Source organism: Bombus vancouverensis, chromosome 17 (genome assembly GCF_051014615.1).
Source record: "Bombus vancouverensis nearcticus chromosome 17, iyBomVanc1_principal, whole genome shotgun sequence".
NCBI lineage: Eukaryota > Metazoa > Arthropoda > Insecta > Hymenoptera > Apidae > Bombus > Bombus vancouverensis.
In genome coordinates this window covers 4,306,198-4,328,350 of record NC_134927.1, presented here as the reverse complement: position 1 = coordinate 4,328,350, position 22,153 = coordinate 4,306,198, and the positions used below count along the sequence as shown (strand labels likewise).

The 22,153-nt window shown below is 32.9% G+C and overlaps 1 protein-coding gene across 2 annotated transcripts in view; it reads right to left on the bottom strand.

Annotated features, from left to right (window-relative positions):
- The window catches only part of milt (trafficking kinesin-binding protein milt), a 102,233-nt gene that overhangs the window by 68,299 nt on the left and 11,781 nt on the right, over positions 1 to 22,153 (bottom strand). Inside the window, exon 2 of one of the 2 annotated variants that reach the window (XM_033349672.2) lies at positions 18,172 to 18,379. In XM_033349672.2, coding sequence (XP_033205563.1) covers positions 18,172 to 18,379 — 208 coding nt within the window. Of the gene's footprint in view, positions 1 to 5,399; positions 6,146 to 18,171; positions 18,380 to 22,153 lie in introns of those variants that run through there. The other variant, XM_033349673.2, reaches the window with a different exon arrangement.

The window sequence follows — 22,153 nt, the reverse complement described above, 5'->3', positions numbered from 1 at the left end:
ATAGCAATTTGCTTTCCCTATCGCAGACGCGCGTATCATTGGAGCGTTAAAAATCATGGCAGTGTAAGTCAAGAGATTCTGACAATTAGAATTTAGCATTTCAAATCCTACAAACATCGTCTCCTCGTAATTAACGATGTTACAGTTTTACTTTCTTCGACGATACGTTTTCGTGCTCTGAGAACGTACGATAAATTTCTGGTAACAATGAACGTTGCACGCTATTTTACGAAGAAACCAGTGAATTCACTTACACCACTACGATCCTCAGTCATCCAATACGTTACGTGCATGTCTCTGATAAAGCTGAATAATTAATTGTCGCTTAACATTTGAAACGATATAGAACAATATAATTTAACAATTTCTACGTATCTATTATTACAAATAAAATATAATATACTCTGTAAGTTCGTATAAGCTTGGGAGATTTTCACGTGTAAGATTAGCTGCAAACGAAATTATTTTCTGCAGCTTCTGCAATGCACATCTGCTTGGAAGTCTCAGACGTTTTACACGTGTTTTACAATGCGTTTATGAAATCAATGGCATGGAATTTTCTCTCGAAAAGTAATTACGACAATGCAGCTGGAAAGTATGTATTTTCTATACGATCCTTTTAATTTCTCATAGCGGGATCATCGAACCGTGATACGTATGCTTACAAAGACAGGGTCTAATATGCTGATTTAATACGACAAGATCTAACAAGCTACACTTAATTGGTGTGCCATTACTCGAAAAAGTGTTCTCAAATTTGTCTTGTTATGAATTATTCCATCAGATTGTTTGAGATTATCATGCGACAAAGAAAAGAAAAAAAGGAAAAAAAGAAAAAGAAGAAAAAAAAAGGGGAACATTATCGTAGTTAATTATCTTAATCGTCAGCAGTGAAGTTTATTAATTACTAAATTATCCAAGTTCGTTAAATTGAAAGCATGTGATATATATGGCGAAAGAAATCAAATTGCGTTGTAATAGAACAATTCTCATTGTCTAACGATCACTATGAGAAACACTGATGTAATCGATTCTACTGCATACTGTCAAGCTAAATTAACTAGAAATACAAAACCACTTATACCAACACTCAATCTGATAGGCAATCATGCTTGCTGGTAATAATGCACGCATTTAATAGAGCGCACGATTTCTTCAGCGATTTTTTATTCGTATATAAAGCAACATTATTTTTCAATACGGTTTAGCAATTAGAATAGAAAAACATTTTTTAATACTGTTTCTATGAAATTTTTGCTTTTAAATTGGCATTATAATTAGATGATACGTTTGAATAATCGAACTACTCTAAATATGTATTTGTTGATAATTTGGAAGAAATGAAGTGAATTTAAGAGAAAGTTAGGTGTGGAGACTTCTTGGTAGAAAAGAAACATTTTTCTTCTATGATTTAAGTTCATGTAATTGTGATTATTTAAGTTTAGCTATGTTATATTTCTTTGTACAATATCAAACAATATCGAAGCAAATTTTTAAATTTCAAATGAATCTGAAAATTTTCGAATATCGAATAAGCTTGAACATTTTCAAATTTCAAATAAGCTGGAAAATTTTCAAATTTCGAGTAAGTTTGAACATTTTTAAATCTCAAGTAAGGTCGAGCGTTTTCAAGTTTCAAATAAGTTTGAACATTTGCAAATTTCAAGTAAGTTTGAGCGTTTTCAAGTTTCAAGTAAGTTTGAACATTTTCAAATTTCGAACAAGTTCGAACATTTTCAAGTTTCAAGTAAGTTTGAACATTTGCAAATTTCGAATAAGTTTGAACATTTTCAAGTTTCGAACAAATTTGAACATGTCAAGTTTCAAGTAAGTTTGAGCATTTTCCAATTTCAAGTAAGTTTGAGCATTATCAAATTTTAAGTAGGCTTGAACACAATCAAGTTTCAAATAAGCTGGAACATTTTCAAATTTCAAGTAAGTTTGAGCATTTTAAAATCTCAAATACGTCAAATTTCACAGATGCTTCAACATTTTCAAGTTTCAAATAAGTCTGAACATTTGCAAATTTCAAGTAAGTTTGAACATTTTCAAATTTCAAGTGAATTTGAGCGCTTTCGAGTTTCAAGTAACTTTGAGCACTTTCAAGTTTCAAGTAAGTTTGAGCGCTTTCAAATTTCAAGTGAGTTTGAGCGCTTTCAAGTTTCAAGTAAGTTTGAGCATTCTCAAATTTCAAGTAAGTTTGAGCATTTTCAAATTTTAAGTAAGCTTGAACACAATCAAATTTCAAATAAGCTGGAACATTTTCAAATTTCAAGTAAGTTTGAGCATTTTCAAATTTTAAGTAAGCTTGAACACAATCAAATTTCAAATAAGCTGGAACATTTTCAAATTTCAAGTAAGTTTGAGCATTTTCAAATCTCAAATACGTCTGATCGTCTTCAAATTTCTCAGATGCTTGAACATTTTCAAATTTTAAATACGCTGGAACATTTTCAAATTTCAAGTAAGTTTGAGCGTTTTCAAGTTCCAAATAAGTGTGAACATTTTCAAATTTCAAGCGAGTTTGAGCGCTTTCAAGTTTCAAGTAAGTTTGAGCGTTTTCAAGTTTCAAATAAGCTGGAACATTTTCGAATATCAAGCAAGTTTGAGCACTTTCAAATTTTAAATAATCTTGAACATTTTCAACTTTCAAATAAACTCGAGCATTTTCAAATTTCAAATAAGCTTGAACATCTTCAAATTTCAAATGAGCTGGACATTTTCAAATTTCAAGTTAATGAAAATTTCTACATTTCCGATAAAGGGTGACCAAAAAATTACACGTTTTTAGTCTCACGATTTTGGGATGGAACATAGTGCCTAATGATGAAATGAAATTGTCAAGTTGAGTTGACTATTAATTTGTCAAACACAGGAAGTTAAAAACATGAAAATTCACTAACCACATCAGCTGATCATACGCTTCAACCTACAGACTTTTATAATATATTTAAGAAATTGTTGCCAGACCTTTAGCCGATTGCCAACAACGAACTCGAACTTAGATTTTCAAAATTCACAATGACCGATTCAACATAGCGATCCAAATAATATGCCAAAAAATGTCCTAACATTCATAAAACTTTCATTCAAAGAACTCTGATGTTAAAAAGTTATAAAGGGAGTTTTCAAACTTAAAGCAATATTTAATAACAATAATAATTTTAATAGTAATTACTCTAGTTATAATAATTACTTGCTATTTTAATAATGATTTATTTTATTATAACGGAAAGCTTGTTTGAAACAGCTTGTTTGAAAATTATACTTGTCGGTAAAGTTAAAACCAGACGAAAATTAATCGCAGAATATTACTACACACGCTAAAGTGATAACTTTCCGACTGTTGGCTATTGCAGTCACACTATACCAATTGTACGGTTCCTTGAATATGGCAATATTATGTGATTCATGTACATACCCAATGCTCATATACGTAACGTATCCATCGTCATTTCCAAGGAACAAAATCAAGAAAAATAAATAACCCTGTAGCAGGTATTTTTTTTTTAAATATATCACCCGCTATATTGAATCGGTCATATGAATTTTGTAAACCTAAGTTCAAATTCGTTGTAAGCAATCGGCAAAACCTCTGGCAATAATCTTGTTAATTACCAGACTGACATAAACGTACGTCGAAACGTATGAGCTGTCGCGTTAATGAATTTTCATATTTATCACCTGCCGTATCTCTCAGAAACGAATTGTCAGCTCAGCTTGAAAACTCGTTGCGATTGATATACCATCGTAAAGTACGATTCGACGCAAAATTCTGATCCACTTTTTGAAAATTTCGATTTATTTCTTTTAACAATCGATCGAATGTGTCGTCATAAATTAGTAACATAATAATTTTCTTATCAAAATTAATAGTATGATCAAATAGGTTTTTGTATGCGTAAATATTATTTTTGTTTGCTTATTATGTTGTAATAATATATTGTACGGTTATCTGCTGGTTGGCTCAACAGAGCCAGTTGTAAACGTAAAATGGATATTAAAAAAGAATGTTGTATAATTAAAAATAAAAAAGGTGTGTTATATAAGCATAGGATCATAAATGTTTTCTTACAAAGTTATAACAACAATATCGAAATTATATCTGTCTGATTCTGCATGGAAAAGGATGTAAATTTTGTATTTATTAGAACAACAACTTCAGTAAACATGATCAATCGATCGAACGAGAATCCAGTCACTTATAATTTTCGTGTTGTTGGTGTCACTTTGTGATAAAACGTTTACGATCTTACCTTTGTATAACAGTTTTTCTTATTTTCGATCATACAATTTGGCGGGATAAAAATGAGACACCTTGTATATATTTTTATGAACATAACCTATTACCACACATTTCTACGTAAAAGAAGTTATTAATTACTTTTCATTTCCTCTAGCGAAGCTAAATGCGAGGAATTGTAAAGTTAGAATTATTCCTATTCGCAAACGTTTTTACATATTTCCAGAGATACTTTGGTATACATATTTATAAGATATTTAAGTACATATTCCAAAAAGATTGCAACGCTGGTATAAGTGTACAACTTTCTACAAGATGCTTTACTAATTGCTAATGCAGACGCTATACGCATAAACATGACTTACGTTAATTAATTGTAATAAATGTCAAATTGCATTTTTTTTCAGATTTACTAATACATATACTACGATATATCAAATATGGCATCGCTTCCCATTTCTAGGCAATGTGTACAAATTTGATTGTATATGAAAAACTGATTTTAATATATACGTTACATTTATTAAATATTTCCCTCGAGGAATTAATCGTGAATACCGTCAAATGAATAAAAAAAGAAAAAACTTATTGAACTTATATTTTCAATAATTTCAGAAAAATTATATATACGTGATTTATCAATAACAGTCAATTGCAAATTTTACATATGTAAATACGTATTCGTTTATCTATTGTACTTTAAATATCAAATCAACGTCATGCCACGTAAGAGTCATACATAGCTAGAATTCTCGTATTCGTTTCCTATTTGTTGAAAAGTATTTTAAGTGTTATTTCTCAAGGAAAATTATTTAAAGATACAAAATTATATAATCGAAGGGAAGCTCTTCATTTCCCGGCAAACGAAAATAAGCGTTTAAGTCGTAAAATACTCTGACTTTTGAAAACCGTATAGGTTTATGTAATGTTGCCGGTGCTGCCACCTAGTAGCGTGAACACAATATAAAGCAAAATACAAAGTCGGTCTCTGTCGATAACAAAGCTCTATTCACATTATGTACATAGATAATCGTGAACCGAACAACGAAGACATTCGAGATTTAACGAAACAAAATACGCAGCTCAGAACTGAATAAAACAATACGGTTTGAACGTAAATTAGAAAGTGGAAAGACTGCCTGGTAAAGAATCGTACCGTTTCTCCATTTGTTAAGAATGCTTTCCTTCTTTTCCAGGATTTTTTTAAGTCTCGCAGGGCCACTGGGCCGACTAGACTCAGCACTTCTTAAGTACATAATCCTTAATTCTAACTCATTTTAGACACGAACCGCTCTATCTTTCTGAACACAATCACTTCAATGCTTAATTATGTTTAGAATATTTTTTCACTCGTGTAATATTACTGTTCACTTATCCACATGTATTTATCGTCAGTGGATATCTAGCTTTAATTTCTTTTTATGTATATATTACAACCTGTTAGATATGCTTTATATTTGGCACATAAAGTGCATGACTACGTAAACACTAAATAAAAAGCTTTACAATACCGAATGAGTTTACAATCTTATTTTTCGGTATCAAGAAGTGCAAAAAGGAAGAAAATGAAGGAGAAACCGAGAAAAATGACCAACAGATGTTCGTAATGTCAATGTAATTGACTTTTCGCAGTCGATATAACGTTACGAACGTTCAAATGACATTATGCTGCATTGAAAGAGGCGATGAGCACACGTCTTTTATGTCATATCTCTAATTTATTTATACGGTAATTGTTATTTATAATTTCACAGGACACTTCTTCTAGTCGAAAAATATAACATTAAAATTTCTCACAAAATTTATGATATCACCAATAGTTAAATTTGCAACGAGTTCTTATTAAAAAGTAGAATTGGTGAAATTGAAATTCTGCAGAGTGAAGGAAACGATCAGACGGATTCGCGAGTCGAGTGAGAACTTAGTGCTCGAACAGACCGAACAAAATAGCACAAATCTATTGGCTCGTGGCCAATCTTGTTTCTTTAGGAACCCTGAATAGGTTGATCGAAAAACATCGATTTCTATAAATTTTACTCGCTATCATTATTTTTTTATTATCTCGCACCTCGCAGTAATTCCATTTTGCTAACGGTCGAATTTACCGAAATTTACCGGCTAAGATAAAAACCTCCCGAATCGGGTCGACGAATTTTTAGGCTCTAGAACCGATGACGTTCCCACGGGATAAATATAATTTTTGCAAATAACTATTCCTACAGCGACTCGTATATTTTTCGTTTCGTTTCAATGTTACGAATTTTTGTAATGTTCAATTAATTTTCATTTAATTCTAATGAAGTTTACGAGCTAAATAACAGAACACTGTTCTGGGAAAATTCGATTCTGCGAATCTTTCGTAACATCTTTTCCTTGTTTTCCAACACATCTACGCGATAGATCGATCAACATAGAAAATTGTGAAAATATTCGAATCGGTCCACGTTAATTAATTTACCAGCTTGTTATCGATGGAATCTTATGAAAAGTTTAAAAATACCAAAATACATAAAACGCACGCAACATTGCAAAAACAGACAGAACATCCAAATAACATTACAATATAGCACTTCTTATACTTAAATATAAATATTAAGTATAATATTCTTATACTTAAATATATACAGGAAAATGAAATATCAGCCTGGGTTCCACCATTTTAATCGTGCTCGTGAAAACATTACCTTGCATAAAGATCCGTAATCTACTTTATCGGTATTATATTCAGCATTAGACAAATGAACGCTAAAGTAGGAGAGCGTAAAATGACCGACCCTTTATAGGTCGGTTATTTTTAGAGCCACGCAACGAAGTACGTTAGTTATTTCGGCATCACCGTCAGAATCGTAAAATTATCTCGTCAGCTGATTCGAAACACCGTACACCTGCTTCAAATGCTTGGAGCACTGCTTAGGTGAATGGTCGTCATAACTTACGTCAGTGGGCGAATTTAAATGTTCCAGCTACATCGAAAACCAGAAACTACACTTATCAAGTATGGCGGATATGTGCGAAGCAAATATGTCAGTACTATCACGGTCGCGTTAAATCTAAAGCTTTGCCTGATAGAGAAAATTTCAGACGATCGATACCATTGACAATATTATTTTGAAGCAATTTATTTATTTATAGTATTTTTATTACAACTCGCAATGAAGCAAATGTGTGGAGATTTTAATTGAAATAATTAAATAAATAAAGTAGTTTTATTTCCATTGGCTGTAGCTTCTTTCTTCTCGTTGTGTTATTGGGTTGAACGGTAAGATCGTTTCGTTTTTACGGCCAAACCGAAGCATATCTTGTTACCCCTACGTCTATTGTTTACCATCGACGCACGCGTTTAACCTTTCGATGACTTTTCGTTATGCTTGTGGTGATGTCGTTATTCTATTGGCGTATAATCGCTCGGTTCCCCAAAACAGACGAGTTCTAATCGTCGAGCTAGTTTTGTAACGAGCGCAATGAGTAATAGCGTGGCGTGGAAGATCGCGAGAATATGGTAGATGGGGCAGAACATCCTATTTAAGTTGCACGGATATTTGTTACGTGACGTTTGACACGTGTAGTCTTATGTTGTGAACTTATGTGGTGAACCATGTTTGAGCTGGTGCCACGCCAACGAGAAACAAATATTTGGGAAAATGTTTGTTTTACACTTTAGAGTTAACTGTTAACTGATCATCGATAGACCAGATTAGAGCAATTAAATCGAGGTTGACAACCATTCTTTAAACTCTTACGTTGCCTTGGTGAATCATGCTTGAACTTGTGCCAGGTCAACAAGAAACAAGTACTTCCGAAAATGTTTGTTTTCCACTCTACAGCCTACTATTAACTGATCATATATGATACTTGGTTACAATTAAATTAAATCGAGGTTAACAGCCATTGTTTAAGGTTAGGTTCATCTGGCTACGAGAAACGCAATGAACTTTCTGTTCAACCCAATACGATATTTTTTGACGGCTTATTTAATAATTGATAGAATAATTGGTATTGTTTGAAATTTTCTGTAGCTTTTGTGGATTGATATTTTAGTTTAAGTGGTCTGTATCAAGTTAGCCTCCAATTTTTTACATTTTAAACTTTTTATTGTTGTTCCAAATTGCTCCACACGTTTGCTCCAAAGAAATAATCATCTGTTTCTAAAGATTACAGGAACAACGTCAAAAAAGTGAATTATTAATCAGACCATTTTTTTTATAATGGAATATTTAAAAATTGCTGTAGATTGTTCTAGTTGTCCTGAACATTGTTCCAAGCTATAGTTTAAATGTCATATTTAGATTAGACATTTCTCTCCAGTTTGACATAAATATATATAAATATATATAGAATAATATTGTATAATATACAATAAATTGCATAACATGTATTGTACAGTACAATGTACTTGTACAATATACATTATACACAGTGATATATATAATACATATTATATGTAATATTATTACTTTGTATAGTATATATTGTACAAGTAAGAAAGTAAAATAACTAAGAACAAAATGTTCAGCATTATACAATAATTAGCAATTCACAATAAATTGTATAATATGTATTGTACAGTACATGTACTTGTACAATATACATTATACACAGTGATATATATAATACATATTATATGTAATATTATTACTTTGTATAGTATATATTGTACAAGTAAGAAAGTAAAATAACTAAGAACAAAATTTTCAGCATTATACAATAATTAGCAATTCACAATAAATTGTATAATATGTATTGTACAGTACATGTACTTGTACAATATACATTATACACAGTGATATATATAATACATATTATATGTAATATTATTACCTTGTATAGTATATATTGTACAAGTAAGAAAGTAAAATAACTAAGAACAAAATTTTCAGCATTATACAATAATTAGCAATTCACAATAAATTGTATAATATGTATTGTACAAGTAGCAAAATAAAATAACTAAGAGGAACTAAACGTTTAGCTTCATTAATTATTTAGCTGACAGGATTATGGCACCTCATAACATATAATATGTAAGCAGCATACACAAACAGGTAGAGAAAAAGAAAAAAAGTGTAAAATTAAAGATGAAGAAGGATTTCTCAGCACAATTTTCCCTTTCCACGTAAATATACAAGACAATACAGATAAAGGACATATTGCACATTGACTGAGTAACAATAATGGTAAGTTAAGCAGCGGTTGTAGAAACTACACAAAAGCGGAAACAATTGGAGAAACAGTTTAATGTAGGCATACAGTGCACTGAATAATTAGAAACTCAATCCTATCGTTCATAATATTAAAACAAACGTTGACGAAACTATTTTGACAAAACAAATTTATATAATTTTATGTTATAATAAAAAACAAAAACGAAAAACGTTCTTTTTTTCAAGTCCGGTAAAAATGAAATTTTCTCTGGAAATTGTGTTTTTGATTGTGAAAGAAATATAAACTCAATATAAATTTTCTTACGTCCTCATTCGATATTTTTTTCTTATTTTTTTTTTTGTTTTTATTTTATTCCTTTATTTTTGATTGCTTCTATTAATTTGTTAGGTGCGCCATCCACTAACTTATATGATGTTTCGTTTTGAATAAATTCCTCGTGCACGCGGATTTTATTCGTTTTTTTAAGTTCAACAATATTTTTTATAGCTACTTCTCCTGATCGTAAACTTCTCTCGCTAGAATTCCACACAGGTTGTCGATAACGTTCAGATGAGGAATCGATGCTGGCCATGGGAATAATTCTATTCAGAAATCTCGAAGCCACTTTTTTTTTATACTCGCGGCTATACGAATGGCAGCGTCGTTTATTTCAAAAATTGTTTTTTCGTTTTCTATTTTGGTTATCAAAGGCAATAATTTGTCACGTAACATCTCCCGATATCCTTTAATTTACTATTTACATTTTACTACTTACGAAAACAATTTCTCTTAACTACGACGCCCATATCCGCACACGATTTTTTTTTTTTTTTTAATTTTCAAGAAATAACGCGAAAAACATGTTTGATGCTATAATTATTCACAACACGGTATATTACATACTGTATGTGTTATATAGGGTGTCATGGAACTGGCGCACAAACCAATAGCAGGTAAATCCATATGAAAAAATAAGTCGAAGATATGGAACGACGTGTTTTATACGAAGCTTCATTTTCGAGAAGATCCAGTTTGCAAATTTATGTATAATCAAGTATAATTGAACGTGGCTAATGGCGGATTGGACAGGAACAAATAACCGGTAGGAAGTTGTTGTACGCGCGAAAATAAGTCGAAAATGTAGAATGAAGTTTTTGCACCAGACGCTTCGTTTCCGAGGAAAATAAATCAAAAGCTTGATGGTAGACGTGCGCTAGCCCAGTTCTTAATTAAACGTGTTCATACTCTATTTTCTTCGGAATGAAGCCTTAAACGAAACCACTTCATTCCACATTTTTCGCTTGTTTCCGCACGCACTCCGTGCATTTGCTTCCACGTTGATAAAATTACGAATTTTGTTCTTATTTATGAAACCATTCAAATTAAACAAAGAATATGGCGAAAGTAACAATCGATATCGCGGAGATAAGATACGGAGATAACGGCAATGGCAGAAACACACCAGGACGTTTACCAGGACTATATATAGTAATAGAGAATGATATTTAGTAATTAGGTGCGAGGAGAGACAGAGATCTCGTAATTCGAAACTTGCATTTAAAATACGCGGGTAACCTGATAGGTTTTCAGACTCATTTTTCTCGGAAACGAAGCGACGAACAAAAAATGTTATTTTTTATTATTTTTCTACCTAGAATCACCACCCGACCGCTCGTACCATACTTTCGGAGACACTCTGTATGTTATCGCGTATTTCTCCATAAGACTGACACAAAAAACAAAACTAAACAGCAACATGTACACGAATACTATATATTAGTATAATTACAAACACAATTACACACCACATGCAACACACACTATACGAAACTTGTATTATATTTTATTATATATCATTATATACTTGTATTATATAATTTGTATATCGGTTGCGTATTAGTAACGAGTAGAAAGAGAGTAGAATGAGATCTCATTCATTCTCATTGATGTAGCTAAAGACTGATACCAAATAAATGATTGTTAAAAAAGAAAAAAAAAGAGAAAAAGTCTAAAAGAAAGACGAAAAAATAATATTCTATATTTCTTTCCTATTTTTTCGCAAGGGATCGTCCTCACCGTTCGTTTGACGTACATATATACGTATATATAGTTAAATGTAGGTACAATAGCAAATAAAAGGAAGCTTAAAATTGATACACTATGGATTTTAGTAACTTTTGTTACCGAACATTTCCTGCCATATCGATAACGATCATCTACTCTGCAGTATACGTACGCTGTACTTGTTTGTTGCTCTTATTAGTCGACTGCGGATGTTTACGCGTCTTTGTAGGAAATTTAAGATCCCAAAATTCTCGAGAGTGCGTATAATATATAAGAACATACGCGATATTTAAAACGACACCTACTGTGATATTCGATAGACGAAACAAATTTCCATTTAGTTTCTTTAATAATCTCGATAAAAACGTGAAATTGCATAAACATGCACAGTCTGCTAGTTACATATAAATTCACCTCGCAAAATTACCATGTCGTTTTATGCTTTTTATTTTCTAAACTTTCTTTTTCCCGCCAAATGTAAATATATAAATAATATTATAAAAATATCACAAAAACATTTTTATCGATCGATCAATGGTATTCAAAAGTTGCAAACGTTTATCGTTACCGATAACAGGTAACCGTGAATTTACAGCAGTAAATTAATTTCATATCGATTGATTTCGAATTGGCTACGGTTATTTCACTCGAATTATTTTCCTATTTTATTGATTTAGAAAACGAATTTCTCACTTAGTTGCAATGGCTCTACCGATTTTCTATAGGAATATTCTACAGGAAACAGGAAGCTTCGCAAATCTCGTTTATTCTCCTTAAACGAGGGAAATTATTCGTTTATGCTAGTTTGATGTCGAAATGCCTCTATGGAACGATGACTATAACGAAGAAGTGGTAGACGATGACAACGGCAACAATGATGATGATGATGATGATGATGACGACGATGATGATGAGGATAATGATGATGGTGATGATGATGATAATGATGATGATGATCGTAACGATAATGATGATGATAATGACCGAGAGAAGTAATCATCATTTGCCGGCGGTGAATGTCGTTTGCCATGGAGGTTCGCAGACCACCATAAAATACTCGTTCTCGAGAACAGAGGGGATAGTTGCTTCTTTGAGTTCAAGAAGATTAGAGCACTTCTTTCATGCATGAATCGCACCCGAGAACTCCTCATCGAACGTGGAAACTTCGTCTGCTCGGATCAATTCAGTGATTGTATCAGAGTGCTGAAAGTGTTTACGCGGGAAACGATCGCGAAGGATCTGTCGGAAAACTAATTGTCGCACCCGTGACATTCGCTTCCGCGAATTCTAACTTATTCTGTGACTTGTGAACATTGCGTCATTCGTAAAGTTGCATCTGTACTGTTCGTAATTGAGAACGCAGGTAAGTGGTTGACACACGCGTCGCTAACCGGATTTCCATTACCCAGGATATTAGGTGCTAATGACTAATTTCCATGAGAAATCCGTTTGTATACTGTACGATGTCACGCGTGCTTTACGTGAATTATCGTGCAAATTTGGTCCGCCAGTTTTCATTCGTATTCGGCATTCGAATCGTGTATTACGTAGTAGCATTTCCGGTAACTATAGGACAAGCCATAGCGTTCAGACGGTAGAAGATTAATTTTTTCTTCATTGAAAATTAATTTTAACCGAGGAAGAAAAATTTCGTTAACAAAGATTGAATGATTTCGAGTAATGCGTCATGTGGTACGTGTTTCTTTTCCGAAAGCAGAGATGTTTGAAAGATTTCAAGGTTATGTATCTTGTTCCTTTTTTTTTTTTTTCTTGGATGAAGCTATATATTTTACTGTACACCGTTTGATACGTTTGTCATTTCCTACAAAAATGTATTCAGATGCCGAAAAATGGCTAGTTTAAGAAGTATTGTAATGAAATTTTGCATATGAGGAACAAGGAGAAACGCAAAGTAGAATGCTTGTGTTTTCGCTTTCTTTATCTTGCGAAGTAGCTTCATATTTCTTGAGAAATAAAAAATGCATCGAATGGTCCATAAAAAATTAGCGAGTTTCCGTTAAAAAAATGAGCGTAATGGAACTTTGCAAATTTTTTCTCAAACTTTTTTTGGTACGAAGTTATAGTTACACTGTTTCTGTATGCCAGAAACACCTTGTATACAGTACGTTCTGTGTAACCGGGAACGTTCAAATATTCGGAAAAATACGAGAAGATGTTCGGAACAAAAGCTGTATGGTATCGAGGCAGACACACTTAACCGGTAACATTGAAATATAACATTAAAATAAAATATTGACATTTGAGTATAATATTGAAATTAAAAAATAATATTGACAGTAAAATTTTTCATTCAAAAATCATCATTTTTGTTACATATTCTTATAGCTGACTTACAGACGTTTTCAAAACACTGGACACTCGTGTCGTTTGCATCACCCGTTAGCGAGATATGAATTTTAAAATTCGATGTGCCGCCGGCATTAACGTTACCGACGCACACCACGCGGCGCATAAAGACGTTTCTCGTAACGCTGCTACTGGCACGGTATTACCGAAACACAAGATTGCGATTTTCTAACGTGTCCAAAGTAGTCGATCAATTCTCAGACTCGGTTACTTTATGTAATTGCTCGTATCGAATTTCTCATATGTTGAGTTTAAAAGATTATTTGTTTCCAGAGTTTAATTGTTTATCTTGCAATGTTTCGAAAACATCTGGGTGTCGGCTACGAGAATACGTAGTAAAACATGGGGTATCCGTTTACGAATTTTAATGTCGCGTTTACACAACGTTTCAAGGTCGTTGCAAGATATGTGACCCTCGATCTTATATAAGTTTTGTCCGGAACATTTTTCGTATCACTAGTATTTTTCCAGATACTTGAGGATCTCCGATTAAACGGAACACAGTGTATTACCGTAGGTGGTGTGTGTTCTATGTAGCGTATTATTCGGTATCCGAATTGATACGCACAATGAATACATTTATATCATAAAACGCGTTGCCAGATTAGAATTCGAAGCGTGTACAGTTACATGATATTCGGATACAGCAGTATCTCTGTATTTTGTTGCTTTGTATAACAGAGGACGATTTAAGTACCTAGTCATTTATTCTTCCAAAAATGTGAATCATTTATTGTAGGTTGAAAATCAGACAATATAATTGTCATAAGACAAATCTTAAAAGTTATGGTATAAGAGTTAATATTTTTAATTAAAGAAATATTTAATACGAATAACCATTGCAAATGATAAAGGTTTGTTGGATAACCGGCAATAATTATCGATCGCGGGAATTTAATTTTAGTTACCGATAACCATTGTCGATAACCTGAATTGTATTTTGGTTACCGATAACCATTATCGATAACGAAAAATATTTTTCGTTACCATCAAGCAGTACCCACGATAAAAATTTTGTTTAGTTACGTTCGACTATTGTCAATTGCTATTAATATTACCGATAATTAGTACATATTCATTGACAAAATAAAAAAGACATACATTTTAAAGCTTAAACATATTTTATTAAAAAAAAAACACGATATGAAAATATACGAAACAAGGAATACGATAAAAGACATTGTAGTACAATATTTTTATTAACACTTGTATTAATATACTAATTAGTAAGTAATGTTAATAACAACTGACAATAGTCAAATTTTTATCGTAGACATTGATTGGTGATAATTAAAAAAAACATTCAGATCATTTATATTGGTCACTAACAATCAGAATCAAATTTTCGTCATCAATAATGTTTACTGGTAGCCAAAAGAAATTCCATCATGAATTATCATTCATAATAATTATTCCTAATCAGAAAAATAAAAAATTTATATTTTTTGTTCATTTAATTGTTTTGTCGAGATTTGTCGATAACCGGCTTCCGTTCAAATAGAAATTGATTTTTGCTCGGACATTTCTCCAAAAAATATTTAAAATGGCTGTTATTTTGGATATCTGTTGAAAATACGTGAACAAGAAGTTGTTCATACAATAATGTTTAATTGTACAATTGTTGAATACTGATAGATTCGAGGGAGCATAATATCATAGTATCAGATATTATTTTTAAATGGAATTATTTAACGTTAACAAATTAGGAGAGTAATATTAATATCCACAAATTAATACCAATAAATTTGAATTGTTTAATATAAAATACGAATAGGTTATTAATAAAAAAGTTATAGGTGATTTTTTCGTATAAGTAGATAATTTTTTTTTATATAAATAATGAAATAATTTGCAAAATACATCTTTAGTAGAAAATTGTCTTTACTTCACGTCACACTAATAATATCAGGACACTTGTTTAGGTTCTACGATTTGGCAATTCTTAAAAATGGTTCGATCTGCGAAATAGATTTATTTTGTGTAATTATTTTGCATAATTAAGGGTAGAAAAAATTAACATCAATACACCAAGATTTAGATCAAATTTAACGTGTCAGGAAAACGAAAGAATGCCAAATTGCATTGCCACTGCATGACGCAGAGGTTTTGATAGAAGACAGCTTGCAATTTATTATGGAGAAAAGGATAAAAGCTTGGTGAAACTGCACAATTGTTAGTACTAGCCGTGGCAGATATTATTAAAAATATGTACAAAGATGACCGTATCGAATTTAAGAAACAATGGGGACCTCTTTTTCGTTAAAAATTTGTTGTACAATTAAACGTTATTACTAATTGAACAATTGACTATCTAAGAAATTGTTTACGTATTTTCAAGCCAAAGTTGTATAGAATAACGATTGAATTACTCCATAAATTATACAATAATACAATTATGCAAAATAACTACAATTCGTAATTGCAATTAAAATGCAATTACAAAGTACAATTGAATAATGTAATTAAAAGATATAAACACAAGACTGAGTCACTTATGAAATAAATAATAAATTGGGTTACTACCTACAATTTAATATTATTTATATATATGTGCATGTAGTTGTTCAGAATGTCCACCTTGACAACATATTTCAAGGTCATTGAAATCAGCGAGGTATACCGTTTTCTGTATAATTATTTAATTAGTAACAGAGCTACGTATTTATTGTTCCAAATTATCTACTTAATTTCCTGAACACATATCAGGTAAAAGAATATTTTTTTTTAACTTATATCCTGATTAATTCAAGCAATAAAGATTAAAATTTAAAACCAGTAGATCTGTCGATGAATTGTGTAAATTTTAATATAAAATTTTAAAGAAATAATTAAATTGTATTATTTGTTGACTTTAGAAAAGAATGGCAAGTATTGCTCGCATATCATTACTTTTTCATTAATTTATATATTTTACTAACGTTCGCGTGTTATTGATGTACTAATGCACTATATTAAAGCGTCCGAGTATTTATGAGCGTTAGTATATATGTAAGTACAGTAACTCACAAAAGTATTTAAATGCTTGCAGAAACTTGTTACAAGTATACTTTTACGAATATATTTTGTGTGTTAACACGATTATTCCCAAATTGTAATATTTAACATTTGAAACTTGAATCTGAAAGTATATATTATATAGATGTTACAATATATCTACTACAAGCATATATGTATTTCTATATCAACAGACGACAGCATCCCTTATATTAATAAGTCACCATATTTAATGCCATCATCTTTAGCAATAACTATGTATGTTTAAGACCACTGCTGTATACTAACTTCCTACTACTAATAAGTGTATGCTTGCAGTAAATGTTTTTACCAATGTGCAATAATTATCGGACTTAGAGATGGAAGGATGCATAGAATGCATCACATGCTATGCAAAACAATATGTATGTGCCTATAAAAACATAAATTTGCATAAATTCCCCAATTCTCTAGTAATTATAGGTGGTATTCTGAAATCAAGATCGTCTCAAGGTCATAGTATAGCAGGTCATTCAATTCATCTTGATGTCAACTATTACTCAAAACATATGATGCCATTAAACGAAGTCCAGGTAATCTTAACTTTTCATTGAAAGAAATTTTTTAGAAATTCTTGATACCCAAATGTGCGGGCTAAAAACTACCTTTTGTTTCAAACATGTTCCTGGCTTACTATCGAAAATGCCCAAAAAGTGGTGGTTCATCTTGCAGGGTACATAGCAATTTAAATGAATTGAAAAATGTGTGTGTGTGTGTGTGTGTGCGCGCGCGCGCGCGCGCGCATGTGTATTAGTAACAAGTTTCAATTCATTTAATAATAATAAAAAGAAGTTGGTTACCTAATTTTAGTTTCATCCCAAATTTTATCAATTTTTTCAACTAACAAGAAACTTGAAAACAATTGAGCATGATTCCTCCTAGCAAAAAGCAACATTATGTACTTACTACAACAGCTACTCGCATTGATCATAGCGCATTATTGATAATGATTGTGTAAAAAGAAAAAGAAGATATCGTTGAAACAATAGTTTCTTAAGATCGTTAATACGTGAGCGTCGATAAAAGAACATAAAAACAGCACTACGCGGATTCAATGTTTATCGATAAACGATCATCCGATAAAGAATTATTAAAGTTCTGAAAAATGAGGGAAAAGAAAAAGACAAAAAAAAATGGAGATAGCGAAGATAAGTATGTACAGTCGGTCACAAAAGTGTCCCTACATCCTTTAAAACAAACCAAACAGACCAAACGATTTTAGTCTTTTGAAGAAGTTAGAAGGATTAGCTCTTACTAGACGACGTGTAAAGAAAATTTGGAGAAAAATGCAATTGGTTGGAATTGCGAGGAGAATCACTCACCAGTGATGGTTTCGACATCCTTGGTTATCGGTGGAGGAGGAGTAAGAGGGCCTGATATTCTGTTCCTTGGTGACCGAAGAGCCTGTAGGGCGGCCCTTGCTGTAGGCGAGACTTTCGATCGAATCGAAGTCTCGGGCCCCTTGGGAGCCGCATCCTCCACGGCGGCCAGCTTGGACGCTGTGGCGACGAATGGTATCGCCTCACCTTCCTTCACGAACAACCACACATGCGAAGAAACAAAATAAATAACAAATAATTACGTCGCTTATTTTCGATAACATTCAACAAACAGCGAATAATTTGAAATTCTTTAAGAACGGTGACAGACAGGTCGATTAAGACCCACTGTCCACGAAAGCGTCATGTCAAAGAGGCGTAGACATAACCTTATTAAGTCCACACTATCAGGCAATTTTCCACAGATACGTGTCGCAGCCAATTAAAATCTGTCTTTCATGGAAAATCCGCAGAAAAATAGATTCTGATTGGCTGCGCCACGCGTCTATGGAAAATTGTCTGATAGTGTGGACTTTGCTTCAAACGTGACGATACGCCGGTGTTCAAACTACGAAGTGTACATACATTTTGTAACATTAAGAAAATGTCAGGCAATGAGAAAGACGCTTTCATCCTGAATCACTAGAACTGTCGTTTCACTAGAAGCTTCAACGCACGTTTAGCTACTGACTGACTGAATGTTAAAGCCAAGCTTGACGAAAACCCTGCTGTTTCGTGCATATTGTTTTACAACATAATATATACAGGTATATACAGGCCCTGAATAGGAGACAGGAGGTTTCGTCTCCTAAAGCGAAGTTTAATCATAAATAGAATTGTTTATGGATAAATAGTGTATACCCATTTATAAAGTATTATAAAAACTATAAAATATTCATTGGATTATTTTCTGCACATGTTACTCTGTTGAGATCGTTGACTACTCGACATCAGCGCCCTGTGTTTGGTGGACAATACAAGAAACTTTCTGTCCTCAAATCTGAAACTAACCTAACCCCACCACGGAAGTTGCAGGACCTATTTATACCATAGGGTTTTACAATAACCACTGCATGAAAGCGTATTTACTGTCTACCTCCATCAACGTGTCTAATATACTTTTATGAAACAATGCTTTACGGTCAGTGGATTTAAGGTGGTAGATTTTCAGGGAGCGAGGAATTTTATTTAATTCCTTTGTACAAAGATCAACTAGCTCAATCAACGGTCGACTAAGTGATTCATTGACAAGGAGTGTCAGGTATAGAACCCTCACAAGTCAGAAAATCTATAAAGTTGTATTCAGTGGTCGATTCAACACAGTTAAGTTTTATTAACCCACGCAACTACATTATTGTGTTCAGAGAGATCGAACTGATTCAGAAATGAACCGATGGTATGAACGTGTTTCTCGATTTACCATCAGTGAACCCGTGATTTTTCGAGTGTTGTTACGGTGCACAGTGGACCAAACAGCGATTTTACTTAATAACAGATCATTTTTGATCATTTTTTATGAACTAATTCTCAGTTTTCTTACATTCCTAAAGTCCAATAGATCTTCAGATGAAATACCATTTATCTATGAGAAAGATACCATTGAACTAAAGAGTAAGTAATAAGAAGCGATCATAGTGTTCCTTTTTTATTGACCCTATAATTAACTTACAATTAGTTTCTTTAAATACTCAGTAAATTATTGTATAATTTTATCGATTAGTAGACCTGGGTTTGCGTCTGTTCCTAGCAACACTGACTTATTGTGCCGTGATCAGATCCTCTGGATGGATGTGCTTTCCCCAACCTTCGAACTAAATTCAATATGTACAGGTTTCTGGCTAAGCTATCTGCATTGCTTTCGAGTCGGCTTTTATATTTCTTTGCAAGACATTCTGTTTCCTCTTCGACTGTTTTAATACCTAAACCTATCCTAAGGTCATCGTTACGAATATACCCCAGGCCATTCGCAAATGCGCTAAGTATTATCGAACACGTTGAACTCATACTGTGAATATCCATAATCAAAGTCATAGGATAGTAATTTGGCCGATGCAAGATCGAACCGAGAGTGGACCAATATTCTTTCCAGGAATCGTTTCAGACTGGCATCAGACTGAGGTCGGATCGTTACTCATAATGGGAATATCTACAGTCAAACTCGAAATGGGGTAACAGTTTGACCGAACCGACAACGAATATTTAATATTTAATATCGTTAAAAGTAACAGAGATATCGCTTTGTAACAGAGTTAGTTCGAACACTACACGAGTGTTAGCTACAACACTGAATGTACCACACGACTCGTGTGCAGGTGTATTTCTACAACGCAGGCCATGCATAGCAGTGTCGGTCCAACGGTCGTGTAGCCTATATATTTGAGAATGTACTATTAAATTTTGGAGGAGAAATTTCAAGTACTGTGTCATCAGAATGCACAACCACTTATGTACATCCAACACCCCTAGCGGTGAATGACCATTTCGGGTCCCTGACCGTAACGAGTTTGTTGCTTACCTACTTCTATCTCTTGTACTATCCTGTTACGAAACCCTAGAGCCGGAACTGTTACTCGATGCATTTAATCTTCACAAGTTTAGTGAACTTATTTGATATAAAACTTTAACACGTTGAATGTCACGTGGATCACCGGTGACCCACGCGCCAAGATTAGTGGAAATACATAATTTAAACAAATGTCAATAGTTATAAATTTTGTATTATTGCCATCGTTACTACAATGGTGTGACGAAATTAATGCAGTATAAAACATATAAAAATAGTTTTATTTATACATGAAATATAGATCTATCATGTGCGCCCCCCATCAATGGCTGTCGAACATGGAAAACCCCGCTTTTTCCGTGTTTTACCTTAATGAACAATAACTCTAAGCAACGTTTCCACTTGAAAGATCTTTGATGGCAATTAAGAGCCTTGAAAGTAAAGTAACAGATGCTAAATCTTGTGACAGTCGTTTAGGATTATTGCGGGTCCGAATAAGTATGATCGAGGGATGGATTATGGTTTGTGGTAGGTCTCGGGACGAAGCAACATGGAACAATTATTTAGCAACGCGAAGAAACAATGTGAGATAATTGATATTCGCAAAAAATAAGTGAATCGAGCGAAATTGCACTACAGCGCGATGGGGGTCACTAGTGACCCCAGTGAGATAAATTCATTAATGATGATTATACACCGTAACGTATCTCTCGCAGGTAATATTTCAACATTATATGTATCGCATAATAAAAAATTTATCGTGGCGCCACAGCCAAGCCTTGTAAAACTGGCGTGACATTCAACGTGTTAAACGCGTCTTCCACCAAAACGTATTTTTATCACCTGACGTAGGTAAAATCTCAAGATCTACATGGTCCTGGTCGCTCTAAAATCTTTACAGGATACTGCACATACTACTAGCTCTCGTCGGCACAATGGCGCGTTTGGTGAGAGAATGTGACGAAAGCTAACTTTCGACTTGACAGGCAATGAAAACGTAAGCAGAGGGAAATCTTCTTACATACGCGCCGATGATTATGAAAATTGTGTAAGTCTACAACTTAAATAGAAGTTGAATTTTTATTTTTTTTTCGTGTTACAATCTACGTTACAATAATATGCAAAAATTTCTGCATGAGAAGCAATTAACTTAAGTCACTTTCATAGTCACTGATACGTATGTCTATTACACCGAAACTTTTGTCTCTAAAAGAATTACAGACTGCTCAATAAATGGTTAAATCTCAACAATATTTCCGATCCACTTTGGAAGCATTATTTTTCTTTTGTGTTTGCCGCATCAAGGATTGTATCATATCTCTGTCATAATCAGCAATATGGCATGTTCCAAGATGAACAGAATGAGACCTACACGAACCTTCTTTCTCATTTGTAATATTTCCTGCAACATTTTTAGAAAAACCACTTTTCAGGAAAGTTTTATCTTCACTTCTTCCTAAAAAAAATGTTCCACATTGTGCT